Source organism: Eublepharis macularius, chromosome 2 (genome assembly GCF_028583425.1).
Source record: "Eublepharis macularius isolate TG4126 chromosome 2, MPM_Emac_v1.0, whole genome shotgun sequence".
Classification (NCBI taxonomy): Eukaryota; Metazoa; Chordata; class Lepidosauria; order Squamata; family Eublepharidae; genus Eublepharis; species Eublepharis macularius.
The window spans coordinates 128,129,814-128,154,523 of record NC_072791.1 but is presented as its reverse complement, the minus strand read 5'-3'; the positions used below and the strand labels follow the sequence as shown (position 1 = coordinate 128,154,523).

General features: G+C 38.2%; 1 protein-coding gene across 1 annotated transcript in view; it reads left to right on the top strand.

Annotated features, from left to right (window-relative positions):
• Window positions 1-24,710, top strand: part of PLEKHA7 (pleckstrin homology domain containing A7) — a 302,716-nt gene that overhangs the window by 238,560 nt on the left and 39,446 nt on the right. The window contains exons 14-22 of the mRNA XM_054970740.1: window positions 311-379; window positions 482-562; window positions 2,929-3,078; window positions 3,603-3,704; window positions 9,707-9,815; window positions 10,282-10,520; window positions 10,876-11,064; window positions 20,302-20,419; window positions 22,297-22,376. Of these exons, the coding sequence (XP_054826715.1) occupies window positions 311-379; window positions 482-562; window positions 2,929-3,078; window positions 3,603-3,704; window positions 9,707-9,815; window positions 10,282-10,520; window positions 10,876-11,064; window positions 20,302-20,419; window positions 22,297-22,376 (1,137 nt within the window). The remainder of the gene's footprint in view (window positions 1-310; window positions 380-481; window positions 563-2,928; window positions 3,079-3,602; window positions 3,705-9,706; window positions 9,816-10,281; window positions 10,521-10,875; window positions 11,065-20,301; window positions 20,420-22,296; window positions 22,377-24,710) is intronic.

Genomic DNA, 24,710 nt, shown 5'->3' with positions numbered 1-24,710 from the left:
TGAAAAGATTGTGTGTCAGGCTCCTACGTAAGATTTATTGAGTTTGGCCAGCAGCAGTTTCTGGCTTACATCATTATTTTAGGGTTTTACACACTTGAAATAAAAATTCTGGAACAAACAAGCAATTGTCGTTTTATAGGATTTCAATTTTTATGTATGGTATTCATAATAATTCTAGTGTAAATTATCCAAAATTTGCACTGAAGGTTGGTGGATTTAATTAAAAGTTCCCTGGCTAGAATTGTACTTATGTTTGCTATTGTCATCATATAACTTCTACATTTATTCTCAAATATTTATTATGTTTTAGGTAACTGGGCGTGATACAATAAAAGAACGAAATATAAAGCCTATCAAGATTGCAGAAAGTGATATTGATGTAAGTAGAAAACAGTGACTCATGAGGAATAGAAACTTCTCCTAAACCAAGTGAAATAAATCCCATTTAATACTTTGATTTTGTGTATGTTCTTATTTGTAGGTGAAGCTAAGTGTTCTCTGTGAACAAGACAGAATCCTGCAAGACTTTGAAGACAAAATAAGAGCTCTTAAGGAAAATAAAGTAAATATTATTGCACTAAAATAAAGCACCTTGTTGAAGGAGGGCCACAAGAGCCGCACATAGGCCTTCAGCACTACCAGCCCAGATAGAGCAGGGGTGGTGCAGGGCTACAGTGGGCAGGGCAATTTCCCCTTCCCCAGGCAGGAACCTGATGAAAAGGCAGGCTCATCTGGGAGAAAGAAGGGCATGCTACAATAAGTGAAGACCGCCAAGGGCAGGGAAAGGGAGCTTGTTCAAGGAGAGATCAGAAACAGCGCTCCAGGAAATGAAAGGCTACGGAACTGGAGGCAGAGAGGATCAGGCCACAGAGAGCAATGCCAGGAACAGCTGCTCCCTAGGTGAGGTAGGGTCAGCAAGCAGGCTCCAAATCTAGGTAAGAGACTAGAGGCGTGCAATCTGGGATTTGTGAACTAGGTAAATAACCAGATATATGCCAATCTAGCATAATCTGGCTATGCCAGATCACATTGGAGAATCCCAGATTGAATCGAGGAAGATGGACTCTGATTGGCCAGATTATTCAGTTTAATCTGGCAAACAGCTTCTCCAAACCAAGGCAAAACCATCTCACTTAGCCCATGCCCTCACGGCTCCTAATGCTCCTGGCTGGCTCCACTCCCACCCTCTCAGACTGCTGCCTCCTGTCCCCTGAGAATCTCACACTGCTCTCCTACTGCAGAGCTTAACTGAGTTCTCTTGGCACTTTGAGCCACTTTGTGCTGCTGCCCTGCCCTCTCACTCCTATTCTGTCTCTGCTGCATAGTTTTCTCCTCCTCAAGGGCCTCCTGCCTCCACCTTTGATCTCCAAAAAGCCCTTCATGCCACTGCCATCAGCCGCCTTTTAAACTCCCCACCACAGTTTGTCTGACTCCGGCAAGCCCCCCTTCCTTCAATATGGGCATTTTCTGTTTTGACATTGGATTCTCTGTTTTGACATTGGTTTTCTTGCTGTAGTTTGGTTCTGTTAGGCTTTGCAGGTTTGGTGTAGTGGTTAAGAGCAGCAGGACTCTAATCTGGAGAACTGGGTTTGATTCCCCACTCCTCCACTTGAAGCCAGCTGGCTGACCTTGGGCTAGTCACAATTCTCTGGAGCTCTTTCAGCCCCACCCACCTCACAGGGTGATTGTTGTGGGGATAATAATACACTTTGTAAACTGCTCTGAGTGGGCATTAGGTTATCCAGAAGGGCGGTATATGAATCGAATGTTATTATTATTATTATGCTTACATTGAGAGTGGGACTAACATTGGGACTGGCTTTTGGGTAAAGGGTGCTTTTTATTAAGGTTTCTCTTTTCCTAGAAAGCCTTGAAAATGTTCCCTGCATAGGAAACAATAGAGAGTGGCTAGGAGCACTTTGTTCAGGGGCTCACAGAATTGGACCTCTGGGTTCAATCTTCCTGAAACCTGAGGGGTCTTTAGTGGACTGGAAAAAGTAGTTTCTCTGCAAATTTGGTGGAGTTGGTTTGAAAATTGCCCTTCCTGGCTTTCGCAGATAGTTTTCCCCATAGGGAATAATGGTTGGATAAATTTGGCATTCTTTATTCCTACCAAACTGGATTAGAGAATCTTACCCAGATTTCAAGGATACTGAATTTTTATGGTAGCCCTGAAACCCAGATCCAAATTGAAACAATTTTTTTGGGTGCACATCCCTAGAAAGAACTGTAGACTTTAATTCAAGGAACAGCATTCTCTAGCTATTCTTGAAAGAGAATAAATAGGCAGCTGATGAGGAGGGTGGGCAAAGGGGGGAACTCTGTGCAACTGGTGCCCCTGCCCCCTGAGATGCTGTTGAACCCAAAGGTGACAACTTTTATGGCTTGCTGAGTTTGCTTACAACAATGGACAAGGATGTCAGCAACTATGGCAATTGCATTTCTTATGGCTCCTAGCATCTACTGATAGCAGCTGATTAAAAACTTGCTAGAAGAGCCTGGGATAGTTGTTTTAAGTTAACATCTGGATGTTATCAGAATGCAAATTAAACATTCATCTTCTGGATCTATCAGTTTTAAGCAACTTACCTGTGGAGTGAGGTGTCATTTTATCAGAGGCCCAATTTCATTCAGTTCTTTCTTTTTGTTACAGCCACCTTGGCCCTATGTCTTCTTTTACACACAGGTCCCACAACCTCCAGCATCATCTTTTCAGCAGTCTTGGGAATGCTTGGGGGAAAGGATGGTGGGAAAAATCTGCATCTGCAAGTGCCTCCTCCATTAGCACTCCATAGGATCCAACCAATTGATTGGAGTTCCTTTAACAAGATGTTAAGAATGATTGAGTATAAATTATATTTAAAGTGCCACATATATAAAAATTGTTCTTAAATAATTGTCTGCTATTTTTTTAAATCACTTATTTAGGATCAGTTAGAATCTATCTTAGAAGTATTGCACAGGCAGATGGAACAATACAAAGAACAACCACAACACAGAGAAAAAATTTCGTACCAGCAAAGACTTTTGCAGGAAGATCTTATACATATTCGGGCTGAAATATCCAAAGTATCTACAGTAAGTATTTGGTGTATCTAAACAAGGATCAGGCAACTCCTAGAATAGTGGTATAGTGTCATTTGCTTGAATGCTGTTTGTTTTTTCAGGTCCAGTAAAATGCTCAATAGATAGACAATATTTATTTGGATTGCAATCATACATTGAATCCTATGGAACTTTTTTAACCTATGGTGGCATTTTCTTTCATTGCAAGAGACCTTCCATTGGTTTGAGTTGTTGTAATAGAGGAAACATCAGTATTTGCAGAAAAGTTCCATAGGATCCATCTTCGTGGTTTTTCCAAGTAAAATGTGTTTAGGTCTAAGCAGGTAGGTTTTCAACTCTATCGTATTCTCTACGTGCCTTCTAATAGGATGGCCCTATGCATTTATATTCAATAAGTGTTATTCCTAAGTAAGCATGCATGCAATTGTAATATAATGTCCCTTAGTTCATAGCTTGCAACTGCATATCTTAAACTGGCCTATAGTATTTCATTGCTTATGATGAGATAAAATTGAGTATTTTATTTTTGCCAATAGGAAATGGAAAATGCCTGGAATGAATATCTGAAACTGGAAAAGGATGTAAATCAGCTGAAGCAAGCCTTACAGGAGCAGATGAACAGATCATTTTTCTCTCAGGTGAGTATATTTTGAGCCTTGAAATTATCAGATAGTTTTGGTACAGGTTGCCCACAGATCTATTCCCAATTTGAGGTCTAATTATTGAATCGAACACAGAGTTTCAGTTTGTGTTCTGAGTAACAAAATATCATAATTTCATTCCAATGAGTTTTGTCTTTTAGCTTACCAGAGACAGAGCCCAGACCTCCATGCTCCTAGCTATGTATGTTTCCAGCCCTTAGGAAATCACTATGGAATGAATCACATATTACCAGGGCCTCGGGGGTGAGGGGGGGAATAAAATACCAGAGGCCCATGTGTATCAGATTCTCTGAATTCCCATCTTTCATTTTTTTAAAGTAAAGTCTCTAGTCCTTTCCATTGCGGAGATATGCCTTTTCTCTTATATCCATGCAATGAAAGAGGCTAGAGACTTTTTAAAAAATGAAAGTTGGGAACCAGGTACACATTTATTTTAACATTGTATTGATGTAATGATATTCTAGTACTGATTTAAAAAAATTAAAGTCAGCTGTGGCAAGGGAGGAAATAGCTGCTTCAGGGACAATCTCAGGGGAATTGACTGCAGTGTGGAATGAGGGAACCTTTGTCCAGGGGGCCCATTGTGTCTTTTGGCAGCTCTGCACATTGCAGAGTCCTTGTGGCCACCATAGTAGGCTGCTGCAAGAACCTGAATAGCATCTTGCGGTCCCAGAGCACTGCCCAGTGAAAACTCAGGAAACCAATTCAAAATTCAACAAATTTCCATGTTCTTCCTTTCCTTCACGCACAATCATTACATAGCAACCAGCTTTCCACTGGGCCTCCCTCCCTCTCCTTCTGGGAATATCGACTCCAGCTCTAATCTTCACCAGGCAACTTACTACAGTGCATGAACCAGTGGTTGAGACCATCGGGGTATGCATTCTTTCTGCTTTCAATTCCCCTCACCCCCGGTGACCAAGTGTATTGGCCTCCTCCCCAGCAGTATTCTCTCACAAGTCAACCCCATCCAATTGGACAGTGTTGGGGCATAACCTTCCCACTGGGTTGAGTGCCCAGGGCCTGGCTATGGACTGGCTGTTCAGCAGAGATGCTTCCACGCGAGCCCCTTCGTTCTGCCTGCTCTTAATGGTCTCTGTGCCATAGAGGCATGCCAGAATCACGATGAGAACTTTCAGTCAGACATGTTGCTTCTGCACTGTTTTCACAACCCAAAAGGGCCTTGGGGAGCCTGTATTTGCCTGTTGTGAAACTTGCATGAACTGTTGGCTATGTAGACATCCCCCGTGAGGCAAATAGCAGCTCCCCTGGTTGGGAAGATAGCTTAGGGAAAGGAGCCCTTACCCCCAAAGCACCATGATCTTTATTTAAATTTGGCCTTTGCATGCCTAGGAATCGAGCTCTGAGCTTGAAACTCCCAGCATGTGTCTGATCAAAAGTCCTTGTGAGAGACATGATGACTTTGCAGTGTGTGTGACTTGATCCTGATGCTCTTATGTATTGTATCCTGATTTTTGACAAGAATTTATAAATTAATTATAACTTGATTTATAATTTATATTTTCATATGGAGTTTAATAAAATTTCATAATGGAACAAGTCTGGGAAAGATCCTCCAGTCAAAATAAATGGTATAGTCTAATTGACTGATTCCATCTAAGGCTAATTACGTTAGCCTTAATGGATTAATTACCACATGGCAGATTTTTTAAAAATTGTATTTGACACTTGGTTACTTCCTGCCCCCAATACTGTAAGTTTCCAATTTGCTGAAATAAATTAATATATACTAGCTGCAGGATAAAAATTCAGTTCCACCTTTATTATATCCTGCCTCAAACCTTTAAAACGTACTATAAGTAAAGCAGCTAATAGGAAGTTAAAATCAATTTTGAGATAAAATTTTAAAATCAAATTTAGTTGAGAATGTATTAACATGAGCATACTTTTCCTTGATAAAGATCCTTGACATTTTGTTTGGTTGCCTTTTCATAGAAACTGGTGATTAGTTTTTCAAAAAAAAAATGAAGTGTGTCATACGTAGGGCTGTGCACGGGTGGGGATATTCGGTATTCCCCCTTTGGGTTTACCCGAAGTGGGAAACCGATTCGGAATACCCCCAAATCCGAAGTAGCAAGCCGCTTTGGATTCGGGGTTGGGGAATCGCTTCGGTATGCTCCATAAAGATTCGGAGCATACTGAAGCGAGGGGGGGAACTCACCACCCCCACCCCCAACCCTCCCTGGGGCAACCCCCACCCCCTGGGGAGACCCCTCCGCCCCCCACCCAACCCTGGGGAGACCCCTCTACCCCCCACCCACTTACCTGGCGGTGGGAGGGTCATCAGCTGGGCAGCGGGCCGCCGTGACCACTGTGGTGGCGGCGGCACAAGGCAGCGTGGCCTGGAGCCAGCCGGATCCTCTGCCACTGCTGCCCAAGCCTGCGTGGTGGTGGGGAAGGCCGGAGCCTCCTCCTCCAGCTCTTTCTGCCCCTCAAATGGCCATGGCGTGCTGGTGGCTGGCAGCCATTTGAGGGGCAGGAAGGGCTTTCTCCGCCTCCTCCGACCCTTCATGCTCCTCAAATGGCCGCCAGCCACCAGCATGCCGTAGCCATTTGAGGGGCAGGAAGAGCTGGAGGAGGTGGCTCTGGCCTCCATCACCCCGCAGGCTCGGGTGGCGGTGCGGCAGCGGCAGAGGAGCCAGCCCGGAGCCACTGCAAGGTAGGTGGGGGGGTTGATGTTTAAAGGGCCCTGCCGCTGTTTGCAAGCAGCAGCGGGGCCCTTTAAACAAGCCCCGAAGCTTTCCGAAGCATTTCCGAATGCTTCGGAAAGCTTTACTTCGGTATTCCGAAGCAGGGCCAGCATGCTGGCCCCGCTTCGGGAATACTGAAGCTTTCCGAATCGGGTCCGCTTCAGGTATCTTTACCCGAAGCGAAACCCAAATAGCACAGCCCTAGTCATATGTTATACACAGATTAAACAGCAGGTTAGAGATTATAACAAAAATTAAATGGCATGGCTCAAAAGTTATTAAGTAAAGTTGTGTTTCTTTAGTCCTTATTTGCTTTATGTATTGTTTTTGAAATATTTAAATTTATTTTCTGCTATGTAATTCTACACTCCTGACATTTCCCGTAGGCTCAGGGCAGATTACAAAATACATAAAGATTAAAATATATAAAACAGTTATTATAGTTAACAATTCTAAAAACATCCAATTTACTCAGTTAAAATACAATTATAAATATCAACATAGCAGCACAGAATTCCCTGATCAACTTTAAAACAACTTCAGAGCACCTCTACATTAAAGTGTTTTTTAAAAATGGAGGTATTGGTGGTGGGGAGGGCACAATCCCTCATCAACCGGCCAGGGGGGCTCTGCCTAGCACCGCCCATATGCCTGGCGGAACAGCTCCGTCTTCCAGACCCAGAGAAAGGATAAGAAATCTTGCCGGGCCTTAGTCTCTTCAGACAGAGCGTTCCACCAGGCTGGGGCCAGGACCAAAAAGGCCCTGGCCCCGGTCGATGCCAGGTGGGCCTCCCTGGGGCCAGCGACCTTTAACAGATGTTTCTCACTAGAACGGAGAGTTCTCTGGGGTTCATATGGTTTTCATATTATTTAAAATATTAAATTCCCCCAAAACTATATCTAAACAGGGTTCTAAATAAAGAAAGCCCAATACCTGCTAGAAATGAAAATTTGCTACCCTGCTAATTATAGGAAAACTTACTAGCTTTTTATTACTGTGGCTTGGATCCAAAACAAAACTGTATGTACATTAGAGGCACTCCTCATTCATGTAAGTGTTTAAGGAATCTCCTGAAATGGAAGGTGAGAGTTAGCAAAATTTTCCCCCTTCCTCAGCGCTAAACCACACAAGACGAATTACACAAGGACACTCAAGTGAAGGGAGATGCAATGTTAGCTGGGAAGTGTAGTTTGAATTTCACCTTTCTCTACAGAGCCAGCTAGATTGCTCCTCAGACAGTTTGTTAATTTCACCTCTCTACAGAGCCAGCAAAGATGGTTCCTCAGAGGGCTTGTTAATAATTGACAGAACCTTTGGGGAGGCAAAGAGGAAATTAATGAGCTTGGCTGTTTTTTCCTAACATCCTTGTCTGCATCAAGTCAGAACCAACTCCTCTCAAATCAGCAATGGACTTTAGGAGATCTCCCCAGTATCGCCCACTCCTTTTCAGATTTGGAGTGGTTTGACAGGACCACAGAATCTTGTCCAACACTGATGCCTCACCTTCTAAGGATCTAAAAATCTACTTGGAGCAGCTCCTTTGTATGGAAAATGCCTTGGCCTCAAAATCCAAAAATGGACCTGGCTACTAGAAGCACAGTTTTTCACTTGCTTGACATGGAATAGTACATACCTGTAGTATTGCCTGTGTTGCCAACCCTTTTTGCATATGATTAAAGGCACCTGACTTAGGCCCACCATTATGCCCCCAATGGTGAAGCACCTTGAGAGCATGATCATGATTCAGCAATCATCCTCTCATTTCCTCTTTATGCACCTGAACCTCATATATACTCTTCTGCAGTTTGAGCCTCAAAACAGCCAACTATGCCACTTGTATGTCATGCTACTAACACCACCTCTGGGAAAAGATGACATGAATACTTCAGTATCTCCCATAGGACAAATTTCCGTTGGCCAGTGTTCTTAAAGAGAAAGCTGTGTGAACTGCTTCCAAATATTAGGTCAGTACTCCTTGACTTTGCATATTGTGGAGTCAAATCACTGGCAAGCACTGTTGCTTTATGCTGCCATGGCAGGCTAATTCTTTTTTACTGACAGTGGAAGCCAGAACCTGCATGCAGCTTCAAAATGTATGATGTCCTCAAGAGAGATCAAAAAGTCTGTGGGCTTTTCATCAGGGCCCCAATCTCAGTGATAGCCTTCTTGGTAGCTCCCACATTGGCGTTGTACCTTCACCCCTTCCTCTGACTGGCAACCCTCTCCTGGTGGTGCGTGAAGGAGAGTAAGTAAATGCCCAGGGCTGTTTGAGTTAGGAACTCAGTATTTCTTCCCCTTATACTCTGCCCCCATTTATTTTAGATATATTGGCCATGGCCAGAAAGGTTAATGTGTGTGTTTTACATTCTCTGAGACAACCAGTCACCAGGGATTAAACAATAAAAAGAGTTAAACTTTATTTACAACTTTAACAACATTTAGATTGAGTTTCAGAGATACATTGTTTCTAATATTTGAACTGTCAATCCTAGTTCCTTCCTGCAGTCAATAATCACAAAGTATCAGTTCTTAGAAGTTAGCTGTATTCAGGTTGCGCCTTTAACAAGCTCAGATAATCTTCCTCTCACCCTAAGTGCCCTAATGGCTTGCATTCCGTTATCTCTCATCCCCAGGAGAGGCAGAACTGGAACTGGTCTTGCCCATCACAATGGTGTACATAAGATTATAGGATGACAAAAAAAACCCTCATTAGAATAAACCCTAATCTCCATTGGAATAAACCCTAATCTCCAATAAACACCTCATCAAACCCAACTAAAAACCCAACAATAATAAGAAGACCAAGACCGAGGATGTATGTAAAGGATGTAAAGGATTTTATGTGGTATTTAAGGAGTGCCAGACGAATCTCTTAGGAGGAAATTTGAAATATGAGTTTGCTACCATTTAAAAGTCCGTGGCCCCAGTTGGCTGGAATTTTTTTAATATGTGCATTAGAATAGATAAATTGTCAATCTGAATTACAAATTTGTGTATTGACCTCTTTCTTTGAACTAGCCTTCTTAATTAGAGTCTTCTGCATTGTGCAGTAAGGAGGCAGCATCAGTTGTTGCTGCCATCCTGGAGGCTAGGTCTTGTGGATCAGAAGATCAATCTGTAAAACAATGGTAAATGTGTAAGAGATCTCATTTTTAGGTATGCTGTAATCAAGAAACCAGCATCAGAAGTGTTATGAAAAATATTTTGCTCCAGAATAACCAAGGCTAATCATTTTTTTCTTTTTCTCAAACTTTACTGACTACTAGGAGAAAACACAAATGCAAAAAGATTTATGGAGAATTGAAGATGTTACAGCTGGCCTAAGTGCAAATAAATCCAACTATAAAGTCATCATAGAGTCTATAAAGAATCCAGGTAAGATAAATTTAATGTCTACATTAAATCTGGTTATCATAATACAGTCAAATGTGCAGTATAGTTTATTTCCTGCAATACTTTTATTTGTGTTTTAAACCAAAGAAGAATTTCCATGGCCCAGTTTTAACCCTACATATTGTGTCCTTAATTTTCTCTGTTGAGAACAGGCAACAAAATCATACATCAAAATTGACATTTTATATTTTATATCCAAATTTGTCTAGCTGAATTCTGTCCTCCCATTTTTGACTTCCTCAGCTTCTCATTAGATTTTTCCGAACGCAACCTGTAGCTGTCATTTTAGTTCAGCAGCAATATCACTGCAACGCTGTAAAACTTTATATGTCTTCTAAAACAATTCAATAAATATGTAGTCATAATAAATATATCATAGTTCGATAGTATTCATTATGCAGGCAGATTATTCAGTGTACCTTTGTATAATGTGCGTTCCACTTTGCAGAGAGAAAAACAGTGCCTTCATTTTCTAAGCCTTCAGTGCCTTCATTATCATCTACTCTCAAGTCAGCAAACAATGAACTTCCTTCTCAGCGAAGCCCACCATCTAGTCCTGTCAAATCCTCTTTGGAAGTTAGACTCTTTCCTCAGCCTTACACACAGCACAGAATGTTTTCTTCCTCCCAGCAACTGAAAAAAGTTGAGCCTTCGGTCCAGTCCCCTGAAAAATTGAAGCCAAAGGTTGTAAGTGTCAGACTACTGTATTTTGTAGACATTATATATAAAATATATTATAATTTTATTGTAAATATGTATTAACTGAATTATTTTATTAAATTATTTTATTAAATTAATTTAAACCCCTTTCAGGCTTCTGCATTAGAGTTATAATGCTCTTGAAACTCTTGAACTAACCTGTCTGATAGGTAATTGAGAAATTCTAAGAAACACTTTTGAAGAGTCTTATTTTCTGGACTTTAGTAGGATGGTTGCTGTTTGTGAATTTGCAATCACTGAAACTGTAGTCTTCTCTTTAATAAAAGAAAAAAGTTCTGAGTCATATTTAACAAAACACATTTGCTTCTTAACATTTGATCAGGAAGATGAAGCACCCCCACGACCGCCTCTCCCACAGTTGTATAGTCCTGATGACCACCCTCCAGCCATCCCCCCTCTTCCCAGGGAAGCCACTGTAATCAGGCATACATCTGTGCGGGGGCTGAAACGCCAGTCAGATGAAAGAAAACGAGACCGAGAACTAGGACAGTATGCGAATGGAGATTATAGGGTAAGTCCTCATATTTAACATGAAGTTATACTATTGTAAAAAAAAACTTGTATACTACTGTGGCAATTCTGGTATGTTATTTTCAAAGAGACACTGGCTGCATTCAGATGTTACATAAAACCATAATTATTTGATCGTCTAACCCCACACCACTGCACTAACAATGGTTAGTTTGGATACCTTTAAAAGATTGAAGCCAGGATATTGAACTTGGTTTATTAACAGCAGTTAGTGTTAATTATGATGCATATTACATAACAAGGTCAGAATCCTGACTGGTTTGGTTTTACCCTAATGCTCTGTGTCAGCCCCACCTACAGTGTTGTCTATCAAGATAAGCTCAAAAACAAAATTGCTTTTGTGTTCAGCCAGGTGTCACTAGTGCCAAGCTTTTCCCCACTGCTGGCTTTAAGTACACCTCTCTCCCCCTCCCCCTACACTATCTTAAATCCATAGCAACACAGCAAACTCTTTCTATGCATCTCAAATGGGAAAAAAGCAATTCCAGTGGAGCCCAGGTTATCTTGATTGCATGTTCTCCACCCACAAAGTGGTTTATATGAACACTCTTCTTCACATTCATTACACTGACAATGGACTTGATCTTTATAGTGGGAAAGCAAACTTCCCGTTCCAGTGTTTGAGTACCACAATTTAATGCAATTCACCTGTTTGTATATTTTGTGAGGAGAAACTGCTCTGGGGTGAGTGGGCTCTTTCGGGGTCTTTGTTGGGGGTTTCTAACTAAGTGTGTGAATACCCCAACCAGTATGTGATTGGCATAAACTATTTGCAGAAAGTCTAAAACCTTCCAGGGCATATGAATGAAAAGCTTGGGAGATATATAGTATCTGATACAATATTTTATTTTGTTTTTAGCTTATTTATAGCCCACCCTTCTCACTGCTCAAAGCAGATTACAGAGTACAGAAAGAGAGAGAGAAAAAGAAATATAATCATTCAGTACAGAACATCAAATGAACAATGCAATAGAACTAGGAGTACATAACTCAATGACAATGTGAGCAACAATGTGAATATACAGTACTAGATGAATATACAGTATAAGATATACAGTAAAAAATGCAAATGAACAATACAATAGAGCTAAAAATACAAACTTGAATGCCAGTACCAATGTAATAGGACTAGGAATACAAAATTAAAGGACAGTGTGAACAGCAGATTGCCCAGGCCAGCAGAGTGTGAGCATTACAGAATTTGGGATTACAAAGGTATAAGGTATTATGTATAATATATGTATTATGTATAGCATGAAGCAAAGACTTGGGTTTCTTGGGTGGTATTGGTTGCGTTTCTATGTGAGTGGTGCACTAAAATTGGTAATGGGGCTGTTTTCTTAGCAGCTTCTTTTGTTAGGAGTTCAAAAGCTGATTCTTGTTCTGATAGTAGCTGAAGCTTCACTGCCCTTATATCACTGGTGACCACTTTGCTGTTGTTGGGCAAGCCATTTGGATATGATTTTCCCTAACCTAGCCTAAAGAGGTGCACAGGTAATTAGAAATACCATCATTCCGGGGGCGTGGCTTCGGCTTCAATGGAGTCAGGAGCGTTTTAATAAGCTCCAGTCCTCCCCCAGCCAAAAACCCTGGAGGTAAGCAATATAACGTTTCAAAAAGCACTCAATATGGGCAAACAAGAATCGGAGAAGAAACAGACAGGCAAAGTTACAAAGAAATCACAAGATTTTTCAGTATTACTGAGTCAAATGTCTTCACGAGAACTGACTGAAGAGATTAGCTCTAAAATGGTGGACGGAGCGATCGCAGTCATTAATACTGAAAACCCTTCCTCTGCTTCAGAGCTTTCCTCATACTTGAAGGCGCTACAAATCAACAAGCTTAAAGAGATAGCAGTACTTTTGAGCCCAATTAAAGAACAGTTAACAGAAATTAAATTGAACCTAATAAGCACTACTCAAAAAGCTGAGGCAGCATTGGAGCTGAGGCAGCATTGGAGCTTAGCAACTCAGCACACAGTGCTATAAAAGAAATACAAACTGAGAACAAAAATCTCCACGACAGAGTTCTTTCTCTTGAAATGAGCACAAGGCAGAGAAATCTTAGATTCCGTGGGGTGGATGAGAATTTTAATATTAATGAAGATTTAATTACATGACTGACCTCATGGCTTAATGAGACTTTTAATTTGGAAGAAGAATCGATCCCACTGATAATAAAAGCCTATTGTGTAGGCCCAAAAAAACAAAGAGCTAATCCAAGAGACATTCTTGTAGAATTTGCCAATCAAAAACCTCCCAAGAAAATCCTGTCAGAAACTAGAAGCAGAGGATCAATCCTCCTAAATAATATTCCTATACAAGTTTTCACAGATTTACCTGGAGAAATATTGAACAACAGAAAAGAGCTTAAGGAAATAACAGATCTCTTGAGGCAAGCCAAAATCCAATACAGATGGCGAAACTTCACTGAACTCTCAATTCAACACCATGGCAGACAGTATATTGTAACGGATCCAGAATCAGGTCAATCCTTTTTGAGAAGCATTAACTTGAGCCCTGACATGGAGATGGATCAGACATCGCAGAAAAGGAAGAGGTCACAGGACTTTTCTCCCGGCAAAGGGAGTAAAATTCCTGTCAGAAATACCTGAAGTGGAACAGCAATAGACCTGTTAAGCACTATATGAAACATTATGTTTTTCACTACAATAAATACATACAATAATAGCCGGGGTTTGGGGTGGGGAAGGATGGGGACCTTCTATATTTAGCTCCCTGCAGCAAAGGGTTTTTATTTAGAATAGTTTATTATATAAACTTTTGATTTATTTGTATTTAATTTCAACTCCAATCAATTAAGTTGGTATTGTACCAACGATTGGTGTGTGAATTCTAACACACCAACCACACGGAGTTGAAATAGCATTTGTTAAAGGAGATTAACGGACTAGTTTAAAAAAAAAAGAAAAAATATATTTGCTTTTAGCTGAGCATTTATCCTTTATAACATTAAGATAGGGGAATAAGTTCATTGAAGGGGCTACTTTGGAGGGAGGGAAAGGGAGGTGGGAGGAGAGGGGAAGAAGGGTTTATAGTTAAACAAAGAGAATCCTCAGTTAGATAAGATTCAAAAAATTGATTGTGTGTTATTGTTTGTTTATTGTCGATATTGCAAAGGTAAATACAAAATAAATTAAAATAAAATATTGTATTAACAAAATAATAATAATAATACCAATAATAATAATAATAAAATAAAAATAAAATGTTTTTTTTAAAAAAAGGTTAATTATAAAATTACAAAAAATTACAAAAAAAAAGAGAAAAAAGAGCAGAAGACACAGTTGGAAGTTGGTAGTTATTAATCAACTTCCCTTTGTTGGTTTGTTTGTTGGTCTTTACAGTTACTTGTAATCAGTTGGTTATTTTAGACTGTTGATTGTTATAATAGTGAATGATAGTTTGTAGTTACATTGGCAGTTCAAGTGTTTAGGGATACTACCCAACACTAGTGAATTATACCACAGTTAACAAGGATAATATCCAAAGTTCATTATAAGTACACGGTTCAAGACTCTAAAAAAATTGTTAGACTTGATTATATTATTATTGTTGTGTGTATTATATACAGTTCATAGCAAACCATTGAAGTTTCTTGCTATTTCAGATTTATTGATTCAATTGCAATCTTTTGGTATTATTACTAACGTATGAAATAGTATATTACAAACATTGTTGGGTTAAGGATTGCTCTATATTTCTATTAACAACTTATATACAGAATCTGATTGTTCTGCAATTATATTTGTAAATCAAAACAATATAACTCTACCTAAAACCACATTATATTAAACCTACAATTTTATTGCACCCTTTCTAAATTGAAATGCTACCAAAACTGAATATAATATCTTATAACATTGGAGGTCTTAACAATGTAATCAAAAGAAAAAAAATTTGAATGATCTGACTCAACAGAAAACATTGCCCTTCTTCAAGAAACGCACCTTCACTCCTCTAGTAACACAATACGTAAAGCAAAATGGATTCAACAGCAGTATAATGCGAAAGGTTCCCCAAAATCTAGGGGGGTATCAATCCTAATATCCAGGTCAACCAATTACCAGCATAAATCCTCTCTAATAGATCCTAAGGGGAGGTACATTTTTATAAAAGGTACCATTGATAATCAATTATTTACCCTGGGATCAATATATGCCCCAAATTCCAATCAGCTAGAGTTTTTGAATGAATGCTTAAACAATCTAGCTAATTTTCAGGAAGGCTATACAATAATAGGGGGTGATCTTAACTACATTTGCAATTACAAACTCGACAAAACATCCCATAATTCTCAAAAACTTGCAAATAAATTAATCCTCTCTAATAGATCCTAAGGGGAGGTACATTTTTATAAAAGGTACCATTGATAATCAATTATTTACCCTGGGATCAATATATGCCCCAAATTCCAATCAGCTAGAGTTTTTGAATGAATGCTTAAACAATCTAGCTAATTTTCAGGAAGGCTATACAATAATAGGGGGTGATCTTAACTACATTTGCAATTACAAACTCGACAAAACATCCCATAATTCTCAAAAACTTTCAAATAAATTAGAAACAGAATTACCTACAATTTTTAAAAAATTTCTACTGTGGCGTCTAATGCACCCATATGAGAAAGATTTCACCTATTATTCAGCTAGACACAAAACGTACACCAGAATTGATTATATCTTAATAATTGACAGTTTAAGGGGTAAGGTCATCAACTCTCAAATAGGCAACTTTACAAATTCAGACCATGCCTGGGTCTCCTGCTCATTAACTACTCAATCATCGGAAAACCCTGAGCGACACTGGAGTTTCAACAAATATCTTCTTCATAACGCTAACACATCAAAACTCATAGAACAGATAATGACTCGCCAGAAATATCTCCCCATTTTAGATGGGATGCTTTAAAAGCTGTATTAAGAGGACAATTAATTTCAATCTCAGCCCAAATTCATAAATCCAAACAATTGCAAAAAAAAAATCAATATTGGAAAATATTTCCTTATTAGAGAAACAACATAAAATAACAGGTAGTAACAAAACTTACCGCAAACTTCTAAACGAACGAAAATTGTTAAAATCTTTAGAAACTAATCGAATTCAAACAAATTTATTATATCTAAAGCAGAAATATTGGTTCCATTCACCAAAGCAACTGAGATTACTATCCTGGAAAATAAAAGAAAAAAGAGCTTCTAGAACAATTAACACTATTCAAGATAAAAACAGCAAGACACTTTATAAGTCAATAGATATCACTAATTGTTTTGGAGAATTTTATAAAACGTTGTACACTTCAACTAATCCTTCAAAAGATGCAATAAACAATTTCTTATCCTCAGCAAATCACATCAAACAATTAAGGAGGAACATAAACAAATACTAAATAGCCCGATCACAAATACAGAAGTTCAAACGGTGATAAAAAACTTAAAAAATAATAAATCATCAGGCCCGGACAGCTTTCCGCCAGAGTTTTACAAGAAATTCAGTACGATTATAGCCCAACCGCTAACAGATGCATGTAACCTTTTACTAAACACAGGAAAACAACCTCCCACATGGAAGGAAGCAAATATCATAGTGATCCCAAAACCTGGTAGAGATCATCTCAACCCAGCATCATTCCGCCCAATTTCACTCCTTGATCAGGACTACAAAATATTTACTTCTATAATAACTCACAGATTAAACTCTATTATTAAACATTACATCCACCAAGATCAATCTGGATTTATCCCAGGAAGAGATATAACAGACAACATACATAAAACTGTACATATTATCTCATTAAGTAACTTGCAGAAAACAGGACTATTGCTAGCATCATTAGACATCGAGAAAGCTTTTGACTCCCTTGAAACATCATACTTACTTTTGTTACTTCAACATATGAATTTTGGTCCTAAAATATGCCAAGCTGTACACACTATCTATTCTCAAGCTAAAGCTAAAATTCAAATAAACAACACATCATCAAAAGAAATTAACCTTACAAGGGGCACAAGGCAAGGGTGTCCCCTATCACCACTACTCTGCGTTTGCAATAGAACCCCTAGCTAATGAAATACGTCATAATACACAAATTCACGGAATAACAATTGCCTCCAAAAACTACAAATTGAATATGTTTGCTGACGACATGCTATTGTATTTTACAAACCCAGAAAACTCATTAAAGCATCTGGTAATCACCCGCCTAGACAAATTTAAACAGTTATCAGGGTTGAAAGTCAATATACAAAAATCAACATTAATGCCGATCAACCTCTCCCAGTCAACAGGAAAAAGTATCTCTTCAAAATTCAACTATCAATGGACAAACAACTATCTCCCATACTTGGGCATTAATATTCCATCTAATTTGTCTCACCTATTAAAATGTAATCACTTGCAAAAAATCCAGGAAATCAAGAAAGAATTATTAGAGTGGAATAAACAACAGCACAGTTGGTACTCTAGATTCCACCTGATCAAGAATTTCTCACTCCCTAAACTTACATTCTTGTTTCGCACTATTCCGATAACGATACCTCGCAAACTGATAAGGCAGTGGCAAACAATTTTTAATAATTTCCTATGGAGCTATAAAAAACCAAGGATAGCATTTAACATTTTGCGTCAAACTCCCAATAATGGATGTTTCAACTACCCTGATGTAGAACTATACGTGCATTCAACCTATGTTTCAATCATAGTACGCATATTGAGAAGAAACGCTATGGTCACAAATTTTAGATACATTGCATCTATCAATCCCAATCCAAGAGATAATATGATGTAAACACCACCTTAGACCAACTCAAATCACTAACAATATATTTTGGACAAACCTACTTAAAATATGGGATCATTACAAATCTAAATTAATTCCCAAGATACCACGTTATTCAACTATACTCATGCAAAAATGGTTCCCACCGGGTTGTAATATAATTAATCACAAACAATGGGAATTCCTATACGGCATAAAACTATGTGATATATCATCCCCAAACGGAATTTTAACAAAAAATGAACTGGAATTAAAATTAAATACTACCATTTCATGGTTTTCGTATTTACAACTGGCAAATGTGGCAAATAAAATATGTTTGAAAGACCTCATAACTCCAAAAACTCAATTTGAAGATCTCTTGGAAAATAAAAATAACCAAAGAAGAGGACTAATCTCTAAAATCTACAAATCTATCATAACCCACCAAAACCCAAAACACTACGCCTACCAAAATAAATGGCAACAAGATTGTAATGCCCAAATTTCTCCAGATCAGTGGAAAGAAATTTGGTCCTCCTCGACATTGAAATCCAAAGCAATAAATATCAAACTTCAATCATTTAAAATTCTCACTCGTTGGTACCTAACCCCAAAGAAACTATCAGTCATAACCTCTAACTATTCGCCTATGTGCTGGAAAAATTGTGGCAGTATAGGCACATTTGCTCACCTTTGGTGGCAATGCCCCAAAATAAATGCATTCTGGATAGAAATACTAATACAGATAAAACTAATAACGAACTGCGAAATACCACTGGATCCTCGTCTAATCTTTTTAAACCTTTGGCAAAATCACGACATACCATCCTCACAGAAAGAGTTAATCAACAACCTACTAACTACAGCAAAATCTTCAATTGCTTACTTTTGGAAAAAACAAACACCCCCACCAATCTCCCACTGGCTCTCAAGAGTATGGGATCAACTTATCATAGATAAAATAACAGATAATTTAACCAACACATCACACAGATCCAACTTTTATGAAAAATGGTGGCATTTCTTAGACTACATTGACAGAACGGAAGCAAATCCTCCAAATAGTTTATATCAGAAAATACTAGATAGTTATAAGCTAAGTCACTTCAAGAAACTCTGTATAACATTTGTAACTGTAATGACTGCAATTAATAGCATTCTGTTGTCAATTTTTCTATGTAAAAGATCTTGTTGTTACTTTCATACCTTACCTTTTGTATTTAATGTTTATGTTTTAATGGTTGAGGTTGTTTATTGTTACGTTGATAAATAAAAATGGTTATTAAAAAAAAAGAAATACCATCATTCCTATTATTGTGCCCAAGGTATGTATATTCACTTTCAGTGGAAAGTTGAGATTCACATCCACCCTGTCCATGACCATTCATAGAATTTTTCTGTTTTCATTCTGTGCCTGGTTAGGCCTATTACACTTTAGAGTTTGTAGCAATTCATTCAGGATCACTGAGGACCAGTAAAGAAGGCCTCTTGGTCAAAATGTGTTTAGTCTGTTGATATTTATAAATTTATAGGACTGCAGCTATTCTTTTGGAAGCTATCTGTAAGATATCCAGGGCTTTTTTTCTGCCAGAACGCTCTGGAATGGCATTCTGGCAGCTGCCGGGCAGGGAACATTCCTCGCCTGGCAGCAGCCAATCCTGGCCATTTCGGACCCAATCCTTGCCGTTTGGGGCCTGAAACGTCCAGGATTGGGCCTGAAATGGCCAGGCCTCTTTTGGACGGAGGAACACTCTCCTGCCCAGCAGCGGCCCTATCCTGGCTGTTTTGGGCCAGAATTGGGTCCAAAATGAGTGAAACAGGCCCGAAACGGCCAGGACCAGGCCTAAAATGGCCAGGATAGGGCCTCTCCACCCAGCAGCGGCCCAATCCTGGCCATTTCAGGCCCGAATTGGGCCAAAACTGGTCCAAAATTGCTGAAATGAGCCTGAAACGGCCAGGGTCGAGCCCGAATCGGCCTGGGACCGGGAGGCGAGTGGACTTGAATCGCAGGAGTGCTCCCAGGTGTGGCCACGCTCTGCACGATTACATCACTTCCTGGCAATGATGTCATCTCATGGTCCTGGGAGCGTGTGCGCATATGGTACCACTGAGTTTCACCACCTCTTTTCTCAGAAAAAAAGCCCTGAAGATATCCCTAGGTGCATTGACATCCCCACATATATGACTATGTGCATTGGTATATTTTCTTCTGTATTTTTATTACACAAGGGGAAGGCGCTAAACCGGGACAGAGTGAAGCACTGAAGCTAGAGTTCAGTGATCCTGTATAGAATTCTGACTTTACTAACTAAGTACAGCTCAAATAAGTCATGGTTTCATGTTAGATCTGAACCCATCTTGTAAGTCTTCAGCAAAATTATGAGCATTTTTCCTGTCTTTTTTTCAATTTCATTTAATCAAGTATTCATCCATGTAGGTAGAACTCCGCTCATATGTCAGTGAACCTGAACTGGCTACAATAAGCAGTGATCTGAACCAACCTTCCACTGGTTTTCTAGGTACTGACAGCAGATACCAAACATTACCTATCAGAGGTAAGTTACAAGACTTTTACGTTTGGTGCACGTTTAGAGATTTCAGAACATTTTTTAAAGCACATAGTCCATTTGTTGTGTGGCTGTATTTGCCTCCAGATACTACATAAGTTTCATAGTTAAAGGGTGAGAAAGGGGCCTTTTCCAATCCCATCTTTAATGCATGAACTTTCATTGCATGTGCATGCCCTCCCCTTCCAACAGAAAAATCCACAGCTGCACAGAAAGGCAAAAAAAACCCCAAAACCATACCTAGGCTGGTAAGTTTTGTGTGAGAGAGTAAGAGAGAGAGAGAGTGTGCTATCAAGTTGCTTCCATGTTATGGTGACTCTGTGAATAAAAGACCTCAAAAACATTCTATCATTAACAGACTTGCAAACTGGAGGATGTGGCTTTCTTTATTGAATCAAGGATCTTCCTCTTTTCCTACTGCCATCCACTTTTCCTAGCATTATTGACTTTCCCAGCAAATCTTGTCTTCTCATGATGTAACCAAAGCACAATAGCCTCAGTTTTGTCATTTTAGCTTCTAGGGAGAATTCAAGCTTGATTTGATCTAGAATCCACTTATTTGTCTTTTTGGCCATCCATGGTATCCACCAGCACCACATTTCAAATGAATTAATTTTCTTCCATTCAGCTTTCTTCACTATCCAGCTTTCATACCCATATATAGTAATGGGGAGCACCATATTATATTATAGCCTGCAAAAATAATAAATCCTCCCTAACACCAGTTTCCAAATATAAAGCAAAACCAGGCCATCAGGTATTCCCAACTTCTTTGCTCTCTGGCACACATTCACCATATTTTTTAAACCTCGTTGGAAAAAAGGACCCAGGCATGCAGGTTTTAAAGCTATTCCTAGCTTCAAGTTAAATCTTCAAACAATCCATCAATATGTCTACGTCTGCTTTGAAACAAAAGAGGTCTTTTTAAACTACTTACCACAATATGTCTTCTTTAATTTTTTTATTAGTGGGTATTAATATTTACATCCACAAAAATATATATTTATAAAAGAGTATTTAAAACATTAAATGGATTCACCAATATGAAGCATGTTCCAGTATTAATTGTTTAAGAGAAATGTTTTCAGTATAAATCTAATTGTGTTTTGCAGAGTGGTATGTCTGACTGATGCATACAATTCCCTAACCTTCTCCAACTATTAACTTTTGCAGGGACTTGTACTCCTTTTCAGAAATTCTCTTAGCTATTACTCTCCAAAATGGTTGTGCCCTAGGTCAATAACACATTGTATGCTGAAAGTGAGCTTTATTATGATTACAGTACCAGTACAATACAGCAATTGCTAGCATTTCTTTTGTAGATCCCTGCAAATCTAAGCAAGCAAAAGAGGCCACTGAACACCAGTTTCCTAGCATTCTCTTAATGATATCCTTGTTGCAAATGCAGATCCCTATAAGATACGCCTTTAATCACTGTGATCATTGTACTTGTTCTTTGATGTGCTCAGTCTGGTCTGAGTTCCTCTACCTTGATTTTAGCCTGGGTATTCCATATTTACACATCAAGATTGAGTCAAATCTTTTTAGATACACTTGTGAAAAGAACATATCTCAAACTAATATGAAAAGTCAATAAGAAAAAAATCAGGAAGAAGAGCAAAGAAAAGCAACTAAGAAAGACTAAAGACCAATATTCTTCAGATCACTATTATTATTATTATTATTATTATTATTATTATTATTATTATTATACAGCTGGGGCATTTGACTGTTGCTTGTAGTTAAAAGGTTTTTCAGTCAGTAGTGAACTAGTTAGTGAAACAGTGATCATAGATCCTAGTGTAGAACTTTCCTTTCGAGTTACAATTTTTCTTGAAATGCTTCTCCCCTCCCCACTTTGAAAGGATTATCTGGCTCAACTTCCAGACTGCATCAATCATCAACAAGTTCGTCATATGCAACACTTCGAAGAGATGGTTCCAAGGTAAGTTTGCAAACTTGTGTCCAGTCTTCTTGAACAATATGATGAGTAGTGGTGTATTTTGCTTTAGTATCTTATAGCATATTGGAGTTTAAGATACCCTAATGGCTAATCCAGCTTGTACCATAAGTTCCCTCACAATCATAGCCCCAAATTGGATGTGATAATCTTTAAAAATTAATTTTCATTTTTCAAATTATAGGCACTGGAGCTGTTTTTAAAAAAAATATTTTATTAATAAGATTAAAAGCCCAATAAAGAGGCAGGGAAAAGAAAAATTAAAGAAAAAGGAAAGAGAGAGAGAAAGAAATGAAAATTAAAGAGAGGAAAAACAAAGAACATTTTCCATTTTCCTCTGCAACTCCTGTTATATCTTTACACACATTATACTTGTTGTTTTAATACTTCTAAAATTTATCTTTTCAATATTGCTCCCTTTCTATGTATTTTCCCAAGTTTATCTTCTTAGAAATCAAATCCACAAATCATCAATTCATTTTTTCTTGTCTCACGCAGAAAGTCAATAAAGGGTTTCCAATTAACCATGAAAGTAGTCAGTGTTTTATCCCTGATCAAAGCTGTTAGCCATCTCCACTAACTCGATCATTTTTACAATCCAGTCATCCACTGAAGGCAATACTGTTCTGTATAAAAAGCCTAGCCACCATTGTCATATATAGAAATAGAATACCATATTTATTTTCCATTAGTCCATTTATTATCCATTAGTCACAACAGAACGGCTTCTGGTTTAAATTGCATATTGATCTTCAAAATTTTTGTATCGTCATATGAAGTTGTGACCAATTTTTTTTTACTTTAAGACATTTCCAACATTTGTTTGACATACCTTTACTCATTTTTGCTAATTTATCAGGAGACATATACCACCGATACATCATTTTGTAAAAATGTTCTTTTAGTATGGTACTCAAAGTGAATTTAAGCCCCTTTACCCCCAAATTTTCCCACTGGTCCATTTGTATATTATACCCCAAAATTTTGGTCCATTTTACCATACAGTCTTTCACACATTCTTCTTCAGTTTCAAATTTCAACAAAAGTTTGTACATTTTGGAAATAACATGTTCATCATTTGTACAAAGCTCTTTTTCAAATTCTGTCTTATCGTAGTCAAAGCCCCATAGTTTTCTATCTGATTTAAACCTTTCTAGCAATTGTACATAGAAGAACCATTGACATTTATAATCTTTAGCTATTATATCTTCCCTTGTCTTCAATGTATAGTCTCCTTGTGAGAACTCTAATAATTCTTCATACGTCAACCATCTGTGTTTAGTTGTCTTTTCACCTCTATAAAAAAACTTCCTGCGCTGAGATCCAAAGTGATGTCTTCTGTGATGATCTCAGTTTATATTTATTCTCAAGATGGCTCTCCTAATATAGTGATTTTTAAAGTCTATGTTGACCTTTACTTTATCATACCACAAATAAGCATGCCATCCACATCTCAGGTCATAATCTTCCAGAGTCACAAACTTGTCATTTCTCAGAAGCATCCATTCCTTCATCCACATTAGACGTGAGGCAACAAAATACAACTTCAAGTCCAGCAGACCTAAGCCACCTCTTTCCTTTGCATCTTGTAAAATTTTATATTTAACTCTTGTTTTTTCCCTTCCCTGTTATTATAAGTTCTTCCTGGCTTTTAGTATCCATATTTTTCGTTAACATTTTGTTTCCTGTTCATTTATTTTGAAATCTGCTAGACTACCAAATTCTGTCAACTTCATCAATGTTTCAATTCCCTCTAGTGGATCTTCCAAGATTAAAACGAAATCAACTTTCAAGGTTCTTAGTTTATATGACTCTTTCTTAATTTTCACACCTCTAATCCTTTCCTCCTGTATGTCTCTATTCAAAACCTCCAACACCAAAATAAAAAGAAGCAGTGACAATGGGCATCTTTGACGTGTTCCTTGTTGTATCTCATATAGTTTAGTTAATTCTTCATTAACAATAATTTTAGCAGTCTGTGTAAATTAATTTCACCCATTTTATAAAATTCTCCCTAAAATTAATCTTTTTGAAAACTTGGAACAGAAAAATCCAGTTCAAATTGTCAAAGGCCTTCTCCGTATCCAAGAAAATTAGAGCGGCTTGTTATTCATTGTGTTTATTGAAATAATCCACTATATCTAATACAATTCTGACTATCTTTCAACTGTCTTTTGGGCATAAAACCACTTTGATCTTCATGAATAAAGTGTTTGAGAACATACTTCTTTCTGCTGATATCATGGTAAATAGTTTGTAGTCATTATTCAACAACGATATAGGTTTATAATTTTTTGCTAGTGTCAAATCTTGCCCTTC